The 16,138-nt window shown below is 35.4% G+C and overlaps 1 protein-coding gene across 6 annotated transcripts in view; it reads left to right on the top strand.

Moving 5' to 3' along the window:
- Erbb4 (erb-b2 receptor tyrosine kinase 4) overlaps positions 1–16,138 on the top strand; it is a 1,038,774-nt gene that overhangs the window by 804,529 nt on the left and 218,107 nt on the right. For all 6 annotated transcript variants that reach the window (XM_021186126.3, XM_021185960.3, XM_021186207.3 and 3 more), the window contains exon 17: positions 13,986–14,118. In XM_021186126.3, the coding sequence (XP_021041785.1) occupies positions 13,986–14,118 (133 nt within the window). The remainder of the gene's footprint in view (positions 1–13,985; positions 14,119–16,138) is intronic.

The following is a 16,138-nucleotide window of genomic DNA, read 5'->3' as shown; positions in this document are numbered from 1 at the left end:
GACGGTGTAAACAATTCATTCTAGTTTTCTGCCTTGCAAAATGGGTGAATAGAGTAGCACTAGCTAAGATGCCACACAGTCGGGAGGGTTAACTTAAAGCTTTCTGAGCTTGGCAGGAAAATGTTGAATCTGCAGTTACTTTGACACATTTAAGAGATGTTAAGTGGAAAATATAATGAAATGATACAGCATTTTTCATATATAGTCATGGAACAAAAGTGAATGAGTAATATATAAATAAAAAGAACCAATTGTTTATATCTTCAGAGAAATTTGAATATGAAGAAAAAGAGAAAAGTGGTCACAGAAAGAGCATTATTAGGGAAAGAAGACATCTGAGGATATGTGAAATTTAAAAGTATTTTGGGGGACCTTAAACAAAAGGTTTGTGGTATAAAACAGAATAAACATTGTGTATTGTGAACATCTATGTAAAAGCTACATAAACTAAGAAGCTTAGCAAACATGAAAGCACTAGCTTTGTAGATGAAAAGATGCACACATTTTTTTCTTCAGAAGAAACTGAAGAAGAGAAAAATGCCCCCAAGTTTTGTAGACAAAGTCTTAGAGTTTTCTGTTTAATGCTTTATATTCTGACTGCTGTCATGGCTCAAACATATCACCAAAAAAGAAGGAGGGTTATTTTTTTGAGAGAATATAAACATGTATGTGAAAGGAATGACGGATTATCTGGAAAGTTAAATTCTAGTAGAAACTGTGCTTATTTTTGTATTTAAATCACTCTGACATTAGTTTACAAAGTATCCATAATTTGAAATGTGTTCCCCTACATGCATCTAGCTTGAAGGTCATTTATATTATTTTCTCAAGGAAAATAATGGCATGAACTATCACCGACTCTGAACTTATTAAATTAGAAGGCTCTTAAATATATAATGAGGATTTAGCTGCACCTTGTATGTATTCAGAGAAATTAGCAAATTTCAATTCCTGTCATGTTAATTGTGAGATGCTGATATATAACAATTATTATAAATTGCACCACCATGTGAACATGAGCAATTTCATGATCATGCAAGTGCAGAGTATTAGAAAATCAGTAAATTGCAAAGGATTTTTCTTATTTCCTGCTTCACATATAAGGAAATATAATGGAAATTCCCTCATGAATAAGATTTACTCAGATTTTGATTGTGCTGACATTATAAAATTTATATTCCAACAATAGTGCTTCTTTTAAAAGAAATCTTTCTATATGCCTCTCTTTTAAAATTGAGACAAAGAAAGGTGGGCTTTACCTTCATGGTGATTAAAGGCCTCCATCATATTTTTATCCCTGTTTATCAAAACAGTAATTTTTTCTTTTGTGTAATTTGAAAAGGTAAGGAAAACTACATGGGTAATGCATGCTCAGTATATTAAGTAGATATGCCAGTATCCACCAACTATATAAATCTTTGCACACATTAACCATATACTAAAATGCATGTAGTTTACAGATTTGGTAGCATACTTTGCATATTTGGCTTCTTAATGTACTCACATAATTATACACTATTCTTTAAATTCCAGATCGCGAGTCATCAACCCTTGTATTGTGAGACAACATTCTTTAGTATCACTGGACCACCAATTGCTACTGAACGATAGGTGGTCTTTTTAAATTCTATTCAAAATGATAAATATGTGCACAGAAACACACAGACATACACACACACATGCACCTGTTAATTCATAAGGTATATTTAGCTCTATAAGATGTATGGCATCATTCTGTCTTTTATATCCAATTTAGTAATCATTATGAAAATATTAAATTGAAAACACATTAAAATTGTAGAAGTTAAAACAATTGTAGAAGTTACACTGGCTTTAATCATTCTCACTGTAAGTTATGTATTTTTCCAGTAGGCCATTTTTTTTACTTTCATAAAAACATGGCTGTAAATTTTCAAAAAAAGCTGCCAAGACTACATTACTTAGAAATTCATTTTAAAACAGTGATAATATCATTTGTAGAGTTAAAATTTTTATAGAGAAACACTTGTGAAGCACAGGAGCCTTAATTTCCCCTCTTTTCAAATCAGTTTGTTGATCTACTATTTGGTGTTATATTTCCTAGATGGAGACGTATACATACAAAGATCATTACTACTTCTATTACAATAGTGGACAAGATGACTTGTTCCTGTGGCATTTTGAAATAATAGGGAAAACAAAAATTACCTACGGAGTAATAGCAAAATCTGATCTTTTTAAAAATAAAACATTATGTCTAGATTGCTTGAGGTCTCTCTTGTTCCCTGTGTCTCTGTCTCACTCTCTCTCAAACACACACACACACACACACACACACACACACACACACACACACACACTTTCCCTCCTTCCCGGTCTCATTTCTTTCATTTTCCCCTGTCTAGATCTTTTCCTCTCTCCTTTTAAATTATTATACTGTCATTGTGCTAATATTACTTGATAATAAAGCTAAACTGCATAACATTTTGAAGATAAATCCATGGCATACAACCGGAAATTTATAGTTGTGTTCTTTGGATTTGCTTGTTTGGGCTTATTTTCAAATATCAAATTTGAATACCCTTAGTAATCTTAAAATGTACTCACAGAAACTTGTTAATGTACAGAGAGTGGCATTAGAGCCCGTCCACTTCTGTCCCTCACTCTCATTTTGATTTTCTTTAAAAGACTAAAATTCTATGTAATCTCAAAAGGCATGCTAAGTACAGAAGAGCCACTAGCCCAGATAATGTTCCATATGGGAGAATTAAGTCATACAATCTGCTTTTTAAAATTAGAAGGCAGAGAAGAAAGCATGGAGATGTATCTCATTTATGAAATTTAAAATACTAACTTTACTCCACATTACATTGAGATAATTTCCTTAATGAGCATTTCCTAAACAAAGATTTTAAGCATTATCTTCTGGATGCCCATAAGCGATCCATACATTTACAAAGAACTGAATGTTAATGGTACACATACTTTCAATAATATAAAAATAATAGATAGGGAACAGATTGAAATATTAATATTCTAGCTCGGAAGAGGATGTTTCATGGAGATGTCTAGCTTTCCTTCATAGTAATGATTTCTTTTGCATGCAAATGAAATGGTTTCAGGCAAAGTGTGAAGTTGTCTTGATATTATATTATTGCAGTGCTGTTTGAATTAGTTTTGGCCCCCACTTTTTTTTCCTTTTACATTTTCTGGAGGCTGAGAATCTGCATTCAGAGCATCTGGGGAATAACTGTATCTTCTAAGCATTTAATTTTTTAAAAAAAAGTTTTCCCCTTAATTAGGAATGTGTTCTAATTAAGGGGTGGATGTTTATATATGTTTAAAGGGAGGTTAAATTACCCAATGATGGTGTTAAATGCTTTAAGATCTGTTTTGGAAGCCAGTCATAATAAACCTCCCCTAAAAATATAAAGTGTAATCTATTGTATAGTGAAAATGTTATTTCAAGTGAGGTACAATGACCAAAAGCATTTGTGAAATGGGGTTTGTTTGTCTCTGCTCCAAGTCCTCTGTGGGAGATTTTTAAATAGAATAGACAGAAACATCCACACCCTCTCATTTCTCACTTGAGTTACTTCCAGTCTACTATGGGCCCACAAAGTAGAAATAATTGGATGTTAGGATGTTGCCAAGTTGAATACTTTACACACAGCTCTGCTTTCTTCATGCTCTCCATCTTGAAAGCCAAGTTTACACTATCTTGAGGTGTGCATGGTGGGGAATCATTTTGCTAATTTTTATAAATCTTATCACCATTTGAATTGGATAATGATCTTCTAGAGTCTACATTTCAGAACGGTACATGCTTTGTTAAGTTCTGCTTAGGCTTAGTGTGAGTTCTATAAGAGTAAGGATTTTTGCTCTTTTATCCCCTTTACATGTGATATATATATATATATATATATTCGATATATATATTCGATATATATATTCAATATATATATCCAATATATATATCCAATATATATATATATATATATATATCACATATATTTGTGTGTGTATGTCTGTGTGCACATGCATGTGAGTGTGTGTGTAACTGAATGCTTAATATGCTTTACAAATAAATACTTATAATGTGAGTGTTTATAACTAGAGTCATTTATATATAGATGTAAGCTAGATAATGGAATAAAAGATGATAGAACTCTATCGAGCTATATTTGACATTTATGGTATGTTTCATAGGTTTAAACTGTGATAAAAATAACTAATCATGAAATATTCATTTCATTTTTGATTGCTGATATATACTAGGAATATATTGATAATGCCTAGATCAAATACAAGGAGGGGCTGAATAATATAATATAACAGAGAATTACTTAGGCTTCAGAGGTAGAAAGATCCTTGTGATTTCTACAACAGCTTGATCTACATAGCAAAATCCAGGATGCCAAAGGTTGCATATTGAAACACTTCATCCAAAAAGAAATTAACTTAAAACTAGATAAACAAAATAGAAAACTTTGAAATTGGAAAAATTAGTAAATAGAATTATAAAGCACTGCAACTTCACATCCATATATTTAAAATATTTCTATCCTGTTTCTAAATTGTGCAGGTCAGTGAGAGTTGATACCAGCCTGATCCTCAATCCAGCTTAGGAGTCCAGCCATCTTTGGCTCCTCCTGACTCTGTTGTTGAGTGTATATGTCTCTCTATTCTGCTTGACATTGATATTTTAAGACTTAGACAGTTTTTATCCCCAGAATATAACGTCTCAATATGATTTAAATTATGATAGAAGAAATGCCAGTGTAAGATTGAGAACTCCAATAATGTCTTTTGCCACCTTCTTTGATAAAACCATGTTTGTGTCTACCTTATGTTCTATTGGAGAATGAAAAGATTCTGTAGCCTTGTGAGCAATGGTGACAGGCAATGTGGCTAAGGTTGCAAAGGACTGTAAACTCAGTGTTTACTTCCTTGTCATATTTCTTTGATTATCTTGCCCATGTGGTGAGTAGGTAATAGGATAGAATAACTGAATGCTTAATATGCTTTACAATTGAAATGTTCATAATGTCCAGGTTTTATTACCATAGTCATTCATATATATATATATGAATGAATTTAGGTAATGGAATAAAAAATGATAGAAACTTTATCAATATTTATTTGACATTTATAGTATGTTTCATAGGTTTAAACTGTGATAAAATAGCTCTAATCATGAAATATTCACCGGATTGCTTTAAAAACCTCTGTTCTTCTCTGACTGCCTTTCAAATTTATAGATATTCATAGATTTGAAAATACACAAATTTAATTAATCTCATCATATAATCTCATGGGTCTGTCCTTAACCATGGTATTATTTGGATCAAAGTCAAACATACAAAATATATTTCTCAATTTGAGAAAGAAACAAACACCTGTATAGATAGAGGTAAATATTGCCTATCAGAAGAAGAAAGTAGCTACCGTGAAATGATTACAATTTTTCCCCAGAAACTGAAACTTAGAAATATAAGAACATATTAAATTACATAGGCTTAATATTTAAGTCAATGTTGAAACATATTGTGACACTATTGCAAAACAAATTTGGCATTTACATATTGAAAATGAAAATTCAACAGTGTGAAGACAAGTAAAAGGCATTGAAACTTGTAGAGGACGAGGAAAATCAGGCTCTTCCTTAAGTACTACTTTCTATCTTAAATGTAGTCAAGTAATCTTGACCTGTAATCAAAGAATGGAGACCTGCTGTAAAACTTACATCTTACCAGCTACAAACTGTCACTGTCAACCGACGTCCGCCTTACAGTCTGACCCAGATCGTTTTCATTTGCTCAAAAAGAAAAATGTGTCATTTTTATAGAGCAGGTGGAATTCTAGGTCAGAATAAGCATAATTTGAAAAGAGAGAGAAAAAATACTGTCTTAATGTAGCTCTCCTTGCCCGAGGCAGTAACCCTTAAAGTGTCTCTAGGGGATATCAATGTTTCTTTCTCAGTGTTTCAAGGTCTCTTTGTTTCAAATATGAACTACTGTAGTAAAAATTGAACAACATGTGATACAATGGGTACTGCCTTGTATTCACCACTTTCCTCATTTTGCTGTGACCTCTTACCTTACAAAAAAACGAATTTAAGCAAGGAAGGATTTATTTCAGCTTGTAGTTTGGAAGTATAGGTCACATGGTGGAAAAGGCATTATAAAGAGAATGTCTAACAGAGAAAGGAAAATAACAGTGTACTTCTGGTCTTCTTTTTAAATTTCAATTCAATCTTGGTACCCTTGCATAGGAAGCTGTGGCCCACATTTAGGGAATATCTCCCCTCTCAGTTAAACCTTTCTGAAAACATTTAATAGACAACCACAAAGGTCTACCTGGAGTGCTTCCTAATCCAATCAATATGGTAGCTGAAGTTAATAGTCACATTAAATTAGTTTGTCTTCACACTACATGAGTTTGTCTTCCTTAAAGAAAGAATAGTTTTCTTAATAAAAAAAATCACTCCTGGCTGAAATTAAAATGAAGGTAGGCAGAGGTAATGCTACATGCAAACTTTTATACCTGAGAATATAAAGGATTTAGTGAACTCAGACCATAGAGAAACATAGATAGCTGTAGATGGAGGAGACTTAAAGTACTAAGATATTAATATGTAAAATCAAGGTTTCCATGAAAGCAATTAAATAAATGTTTGTGCATTTTGTGTTCTCTACTATGAAGCATATGTGTTGAGGAAACAGCTTACGGTGTCACAATGTATTTCATACACGCACTTATCTTGTAACATAATGGGAGAGAGAAAGGTGAAAATAAATGGGGTAGAGAATCCAAACACAGAACCTTCTTGCTGTCCTTCTCTGTACCAAATGTAGCCCCTATATTTAATACGAAGATGGTAGCATCTGTGTTGCACAGTTGGACAACAATGCATTGTACATAAAGTGAAACTTTTAATTAGAAAAGTTACAGCTTGGGATTTTAAATAGAAAATCTGTAATCTATCCAAATTCTTTCCATTTAAAGCTGCTACTTAAGACCAGATGAATATTTGAGTTATTCCCATGGAAGTAAATTATTTTCAATCCAGGAAGAAATAGTCACTTTTAAAAATCCCAATAAAAATTTACCCTCCATCCTTTCATTCCTGTCCCTCCTTCCCACTCCTTTTCCCCCTGTACCCCATCTTCTCCTCCTCCCTTTATCTTCAGAAAAGGGCAGGCCTCCCATGGATATCAACCAGCTGTTACATATCAAATCACAGGAAGACTAGACACCTCCTCTGCTATTCCTGCTTGAAGAAGCAACCTGTAGGAGGAGATGTCCAAAAAGCAGGCAACAGAGTCAGACAGTCCCTGCTCCCATTATTAGGAGTCCCACATGAAAACCAAGCTACATAAATGTTATATATGTGCACAGGGCCTAGGTCAGATCCATGCAGGGTCCCTGCTTGAAAGTGCAGTCTCTGTGAGGCCCTATGAGTCCAGGTTAGTTGACTCTGAGGGTTTTCTTGTGGTATCTTTGACTTGGCTCCTACAATCTTCCCTCACTCTCTTTTGCAGGAATCCCCAACCTCTATCTAATGTTTGGTAGTGGGTCTCTGCTGTGGATGACTCCTCTCCAGTGACAATCAGTCTGCTATGACTACAGTGAAATAACATTAGGAATCATTTCATTGACACTGTTTTTTGGTCAGTCGTGTTTGGTTCAATCCTAGGTCTTTGGATTGTTCAGCCTCTGGGTCCTGGCTCCCCAGGCAGTGTCAGGAGTGGGTTACCTCTCATGGCATGGATTTCAAGCTAGACCAGTCATGGGTTTGTTGCTCCCACAATTTCTGTGCCACCTTTACCCCAGCATATTTTATAGACAAGACAGATTGTAGGTAGAAGGTTTTGTGGCTGGTTGTGTCTCAATCTCCCGCTGGAATTCTTGACTGGTTACAGGAGAAGGCCAGTTTCACCTCCATATCTCCATATTCTCCATTGCTAGCAGTCTTGCTAGAATAAACTTCATAGATTCCTGAGAGTTTTCAGTGCACTAGATTTCTAGCCCATTCCAGAGATGCAGGGAGACAATCTTTATGATTTCATTTCATTGGACTATTTGTGGTTGAACAGCTCACGATGCCTTTTAATACCCAAGAGAATCTATTGGCTCTTAAATCCATTGTTACTCTTATTTGAATAAAATTTTACCATATTTAAAGAACTTACCTAAATAACAAACAGTTGAAGCTGTTCTTATTTTCAAAGTTATACTCTTTGACTCCATTGGCAATTTTGAGTACATTCTTAGGATTTTGTTTTAATAAAGTTAACAAGCAGGTTTTTTTTTCAACAACACTTATCTATAGCAAGGTTAAATTAGGAAACATAACTATCCCCACAAGGAGGCAGGTTGCAAACCTCTTCTTCATATCTTTGTTTTTATTATAAGGTTCTCAGAAAGGACACAAAATGAGATCCAATGGTAGTTGAATATGTTTCTGGATAAGTAAAAGACATGTTAGTTTAATTTCCATATTTAAGTATTAGAGACAATAATGATTACAGTTTGGTAGAGGGGCTAAGGAGATGGCTCAATGCTTAAGAGTCCACACCGCTCTTTCTGAGAACCTACATTTAGTTCCCAGCAACCATATCAGGCAACAAACCACCATCTGTTTCTCTAACTCCAAGGCATCTGGCAATCCTTTCCTTACCTCTGTGGGTACTGAAACCTTTGTCATATCCTACAATTATATTAAAAATACTTGGTAGAAATAATAATGAAATTCTGGCTTTGGACTTGCTTTCTATGTGTCACATGCACACACACACACACACACACTATGTGCAGAATGGCACTTTAGAGAATACAGGGTATATGCATGAGTCCTTTGAATAGTATGACTCGTAGGTACTGGACAAAGTGGGGAAGTATATGCATTACATGTATTTTATTTGATGCTGGCATTAGTCACGTTGTATTCCTCAGTTCTCACGAATGAAATTGGTAGAGCAGGTAGTTTCCAACTGCATAATTTTTATTAGTTTAAGAGATGTTCTTCTGTATTTAATTTGTTCGGTAGTGACACTACACTCAACTAGTTGGAGGCACATAACCTTTTGGGAACAAAATAAGGGGGGGGGCTGGTGGCCCTGGGGAAAAGTGGGGAGGAAAAATATGCCACATCCGACCAGTGTTCCTGTACTCTGGGGCAGGTGGATTCGGGGACACTGCCAGGTGCTTTTTTCCACTCAGCCCCTGGTGAGCATGCTTGACCCATGTGGCAGGGGTGGAGAAAGGGGCAGCCCCTGACAAGGAAAAAACCCTCCCCCCAGCTACCTTGCTAAAGCAACTCTGGAGTTGCAGGAGAGAGGGAATAGGGGAAGAAGTTCCCAACACTGATCAGAGTGTGCAGTGGGCCTTGAAGGAGCAGAGACTTTCTATGGTTTAAGAGCTTTATTATAGAGATGCAAGGGAAAGAGAAGGGGGGAGGGGGCGAGGGGAGTGGAGGGGAGTGGAGGAGAGGAGAGGAGAGGAGAGGAGAGGAGAGGAGAGGAGAGGAGAGGAGAGGAGAGGAGAGGAGAGGAGAGGAGAGGAGAGGAGAGGAGAGGAGAGGAGAGGGAAGAGGAGAGAGAAGTGAGAGGTGAGAGGACAAAGGAATAAGAGCAAGATAGAGAGTTGGGGGCTGAGCACCTGTTTTTATGGTCTTCACTGTTGCTAGGTAACTGGGGAGGAGTTTAGCCTGAAGGTCAGAAGCTTGGCCCATTGCTTACATGACTACTGACCATCCTTATCTTGTGGGGGCTGTGGAGGTGGTACCCTTGGCAGAGGCCAGAGTTCCAGGAGCATGAGGGAACGCCTACCGTGTCATGTAGGTGAATTATGACCATTGGGGTTCAGACCTCAGCTCCACTGGAGACCAGCCTGCAATTCCCCACATAACCTAATGGGGATTTATATTGTTGCAAGTTTAAACCATCTCTTTGCCACACAATTTGATATCAAAATAAGGTAACTAAAACTCCACAGAAATGAAGAGCTTAACACCTTACAATAGTTATACTATTGTGTCATATTTAAGAATCTGAAGGTATGAAACAGAATGTTCCTATATAAGAAATATACCTGTAAAATTCATTAGGCTCTCCTGTTGTTTTTATCTCTTTACACATGCACCAAGGCCATCTTTTTACTTTTAATCTTTAATGCCTATAAATAAACAGTGAGGCAGTTCCAGTCTGATAAAACACATTCTGAAGACTTGTTTCCCAATTAATTAGTTTAACTTCTAAATTATTTAGTGCATCTTCTAAAAGTGGAAGTCTCTGCCACCAATTGCAAAATACAGCACCAGTGATTAATATTATGAGTTATTTGTTTCATCCTAATTTGGAACATGGTTTACTCCAAAATGGGGAGTAAATATACCTATATCATAAATATACATATATTATAAATTTTATTAACTTTTTATTTGCTGGGAAACTTGTTTGTCCTTAGAAATATTCAAGAATTTACCATGTTTATAAAAAAGAAAACACAAGTGTTTTTACTTTTGAAGGATATTTATGTATTAATATTAAATCAAAGACATGTAACAAAATATAAACACTTGGGCTTTATGACTTTGTAATATGTTTTAATGATTTGATGCATTTAAAAAATAGATAAATGAGGAAACCTATATGGATGTTTATGTAGAACTTATGTATCTTCTTGTATATATAATATATGAGAGAATACTATGACTCAGATATAGTATTGGGCAAAAATGCATATTTAAAACACAAATAGCTTAGTTTTGGGGCACAGTGCTTCCGATAAGGCAATTGCACTTAAAGCAATAAATACTCTTCATCATTTCTGAATTTTAAATAAAATCATTAAAGTTAAAAGTATGGTGTTTGGTGGGCAGTGGTGGTGCACGCCTTTAATCCCAGCACTTGGGAGGCAGAGGCAGTGAGATTTCTGAGTTCAAGGCCAGCCTGGTCTACAGAGTGAGTTCTAGGACAGCCAGGACTACAAAGAGAAACCGTGTCTCGAAAAAAAAAAAAAAGTGTGGAGTTTTAAGTAAATTAACAAAATTCATTTGAGGCTCAGAGCTGTTCTGGAAGTTTTAGAAGTAATAGGGTGAACATGTAGTTCATTATACAATTTCCAAATCATAGCATAAACTGAGCTATCAATTGGTTGCTCCTTTTTTCTCTGAGTTTGAACTTGGCACGTGTATTACTCTTCTAGACACTTGAGGATGCCAGTCACGTTTGAATGGGCACCCAAAACCAACCCAATAATCCAAATATCTGTTATTGATAAGGAATTATAGAATAATTGCAGCTCTCTACTGTTTGACCCTTTTGATCTCAATGGTGTCTTATCTGAGCTACTTAGAGATTCATTGAGCACACGGGAAGAAATCTCTCAAAGCCAGCTTGGTTTGTAATAGCAATATATCCAAGAGAGATATGTAGGAATTTAAATATGTGTTTCAGCTAGTTTCATCTTGTTTTGAAAGGACCTCATAAAGAGTGGAGATTAGTCATGGTTGATGGTGCACAGCTATAATCCTAGCCCTCAGGAAGCTAAGGCAGGGGAGTCATAAGTTTCAAACCAGTTCCTAGGCTACATAGTGAGATCTTGTCTTCAAAACAAAAACAATATTGTTAAGTCATAACTCTTTGGCTAAACTAATGCCTCTGTTGCTCACGTACAAATCACTGGGAGTCATCCAGATTGACAGCGGTGAGGCGTGTGTAAATAGGATTGGGTTAACTTTGATTTTTTTTTTTCCTAGAGACTGCCCCTGTGAAATGTCCAACCTAACATTCTATGTGATTTTTTTTAGTGCAGAAATAGTAATTCTTCATTTCTCAGGTTTTTGCTCCTCTACTCTTCTTGCCAGATCGCCAGAGAGACAAGCAAAAGTGAGGAGACACATGTCAAGGAAAGGACTGTTGTGTGAGAATATTAATGAAAACATCATATAGAAAATCAGAAAATACAGCCCACTGAGTCTGAGTGTTATATTTGGACTGCCAGGGCTTGACAGATACTCTGTACTGCAATAAGATGAGAAGAAAGGAATCTGTTTCCGTTCTATGCAAAGCTATCCTCACTAAAATGCATCCAACAAACAAACAAACAAACAAACAATGATTCCCACAGTTTTTAAATGCACAACAACAAAGTCAAATCTTTTAGAACAAGTGGCCTTTCACCAGTACGTGAAGCATTTAGTAGAAAAATATGCTTTGGTTTGAAATTCCAACATATTTCCCAAAATATCTTTAACTGACATGATAAAAATATGTTGCTAAACACACAAAATAACATCAAAATGATAAGTTTGTGTCTCTGCTATAGCTTAATTTTCTCAGTAGAGACTTTTATATCTTTAGAAAATCCCATTTAGGAAAATCTAGTTGAATTATAGGTACATTTCAGTATGGTTTGTGCTATCAGGAAACAACCTTTAGGATGGATGACTTTGTAAGGTTTTCTGCAGTTTCATGTGACAGTAGAGCAGTCATAATCTTCTAAAGATGTGATTTTATTGTGGAAGTAGTTACACAGCCTTTTTTCATGAGTGTTTTAGAATTTCAAGGTCTAATTTACGATCATCCACTCTTATTATTTCTTGTCTATCTTTGAGTAAAAATTTATTTTGCAGGTATAAAAAATTTCTTTTAAGGAATGTAGCTTTACTGAATAGCTTCTTGTGAAAGAAGGGATATAAAACATAAAATGATTTATTACAGACGACATGAATATGAGGGAAATCGTTCTTTGTTTGGCTTCTATGGTTGCTTCATCATCAAATATTTATTATGCAATATCATGTTTCAGTCTGGCTTTTTTTTACTATGCCATATGAAATTAATGCACTTCAAAACTCTGACCACCTAAAGTTAATATGCTTTATATAAGGAACTGAAGTTTTTCAGAAAGGAAGAATTTTTAGAAAACAGTAATAAGTAATCAACTTAAGGGGGAGGGTATAGGGAACTTTTGGGATAGCATTTGAAATGTAAATAAAGAAAATATCTAAAAAATAAAATTAAAAATAGAAAAACACAGACACACACACAAATCTCTCTTTTTAAAAAATACATTGGAAAAACACTCAAGGAGTGAAAATCTCTGACTCTCTAATGTGTTCATGACATCATTTATGAGTTTTGATGAAATGGTTACTGCACAGAAAATGTATGAGCATGTGGTGCTTAGACACACTTCGAATTATAATATACACACCCCTGTCAGCACCACTCCAGAAACATCTGACCTGGTATTTTCTTCTTTCCAGTTATGAAGTATTACCAGCATTTTCCTTATCAGTGTTTTTAAAGAGCTCTGGTGATAAACAACTCATTACTGGTACTCTTGTATTCCAGACATGTGTTAGTTTGTGTCCCTCCCAAATAGGTAAGAGAACCTTTAGGCCAGAGGTTCTCAAGTAGAAGGGATATAGATAGACCTTTGCGAATATCTGGGGATATTATTGTGGTTGAAAAGAGAGATGCTGCTGCTATCTAGGGCAGAGACCAGAGATGGTGCTGAATTTTGAAAATGAGGTAACCTCAACGACACAGCCCAAAAGATCAATAGTGCCACTGTTAAGGTAGCCTTCTTGAAATAAAACTATACTCTGCAACAGTTTATTAAAATGCATTTTCATTTACTTATGAAAAGTAGTCAAAGTAATTATAAATATTCCCATTCCACTGCTTTCGTGTGTGCCACTCATTCCTCATCCAGATTTTCAATTTTTTTCACCAAATGGCATGCTGCAGTTGCTCTTCTCCAAAGATTAATCATATGTGCATGGATTATTATAAAAACAAAACAAAACAAAACAAAACCTGCAGTTTACAATGGAAAGGGCTTTATTATAGCCCTGGTGGCTTTTTATTTGCTTTTCTTTGAAATGACTAGATTCATGAAGTGTGGAAATTGCCTCATGCAGCTGCTTTTTCCTCATCCTCTGTCTTTCTCTCTTCATCCTTTATTTTTATTTTTTTTATTCTGGTTGGCAGAACTCCACTGATTGCAGCCGGAGTCATTGGTGGTCTCTTCATCCTGGTGATCATGGCTTTGACATTTGCTGTCTATGTCAGAAGAAAGAGCATCAAAAAGAAACGTGCTTTGAGGAGATTCCTGGAGACAGAGGTAACGTTTCTACCAGATTTTCCTTAATTTGGGGGTTTCCTTTAAATTTTTATTAGATATTTTCTTTATTTACATTTCAAATGCTATCCTGAAAGTTCCCAAGACCCTCCCCCTGCCCTGCTCCCCTACCCAACCACTCCCACTTCTTGGCCCTGGTGTTCTCCTGTACTGGGGCATATAAAGTTTGCAAGACCAAGGGGCCTCTCTTCCCAAGTTTTACAGCTAGATGATGCTCTGTTTGGTACAATGATTTTTTTTCTTGAGTAAAAGATATCTTAGTAGCTGTAGAGCCAGCATGTGTCTAAGGAGAGGACATATCAATGGTATATGTGCGAAATAAATAGAAATTCCTTGTTTGAAAGTGTGAGCTGTGTGCATTTTAATTAGCATCACTCAATTGGCAGCCAATTACTAATTACACCAAAAGTGAAAAGGCTGAGCATACAGGTTAAAGCTTAGAGCTGTAAGAAAATGAGCCTTTTAACACCATTTATGAGATGCACTTAATAGTGTATGTTACATAGTGAGGTTATAAATATTATTCATAAATTATCACCATTTCGTGTATGTGGACACATGAGTTCTTTAACATGAAAGCTGATAGTTTGCTTTAGGCAGGAGGCAAGGGGGAACTATCACAGAGGATAGTGCAGTAGCAGTGCATTATTGAGTTCCATCCTATCTTTTGGTTCTGATAGTCCCAACTGAGTCTGCCTGAACAACTCAGAGGAAGTCTAGATGTCCCTCTAGGTATACTTTCTTTCTTGTTGTCTCTTAAGACTATTGGGAATGGAACTACTCATCCTTTCATAAATGTAGCACACAGGAAATGGGTTATATCTTAATTCTTGTGCTTTCAGAGGATATAATTTCATGGTGCATGCCAAGATATGCGCCTAAATATGTTCCATATACAGATGTACAAACCTTCTGTCCAAAGTGCTGAAATCTCCCCACCAATTCTACATTTTTTTTTTTTTGGTTCATTTAAGTTACTTATCATAGACTGGGGAAATGGCTCAGTCAGTGATGAGCTTGCCTCCTAAGCATGAGGGTTTCAACCCAATCCATAGGATCCACATGAAAACGTAACATAGTGGTGGGTATAATCCCAACACACAAGCAGGTAGTTCCCTTGGGCTTTCTTGAAAAAATTTTCTTGTACTTGGCAAATGCCAAGCCTGTAACAGACATAGAAACCCCCCAAAAAGTAGACAATGCCTGAAGTATGAAACCATAGGTTATCTTCTGGACTACTCACCACATACACATACACATGTGCATATAAACACACGTGCACACAGACATGTTATGAATCATACATAGCTTCTAAAAACTCTGCCACCAAGTCCTGTAGAGTAGCCTGCAAGGACAATGTCTTCGGGAGGGCTTTTTGTTTTTTAATTGATGCTGCTGTTGATTTTTAAGATGTAAAATGCAATTATTCTTTCTGAGATTGTTTTACTTGACCTAATGAAATTCTTAATGTTCTAATGTATGTTTTTATAATATAAAATATTATAAATATATATATATATTATATAATATATATATATATAATATTTTATAATATAAAGTAAGAAAGTGGTAAAATGTTAGATTTCTTGTCAAACTGTTAGGAAATAGACTGGCTTTGTTGATACGTTTTATCATGCTTTTCCCAAAATCCTTGCTACCTCTGTACCCACTAAACTCAGGCCCACTCCATTGGTTTAATGGGCCATGATGTTCACAGAAGCATGATAATAATGGCCAGAATGGAGGGCCACAGCACAGTTAGCCTTGTAAACAGATGTCTCAAAATACCAAAATAATATCTTCAATTATTTTCTCATGCAGGGTATAAAACAGACTATATTTTTGTTCCATATTTTTTTTAATTTTAATTCCTTTTTATCAAAAGAATTGAACTTTTGAAGGCTTATTATTTCTCTTTTTTGAGAATGAATTATAACATAAAATGTTATTCCAAGATGTAGGCTTAGGATGCTCAAAATGCTCTGTAGTACAGCAGATTCCA

This window comes from Mus caroli, unplaced genomic scaffold (assembly GCF_978045245.1).
Source record: "Mus caroli unplaced genomic scaffold, Mus_caroli_1 scaffold_1, whole genome shotgun sequence".
Taxonomy (NCBI): domain Eukaryota; kingdom Metazoa; phylum Chordata; class Mammalia; order Rodentia; family Muridae; genus Mus; species Mus caroli.
This window is presented reverse-complemented; position numbering and strand designations above follow the sequence as displayed.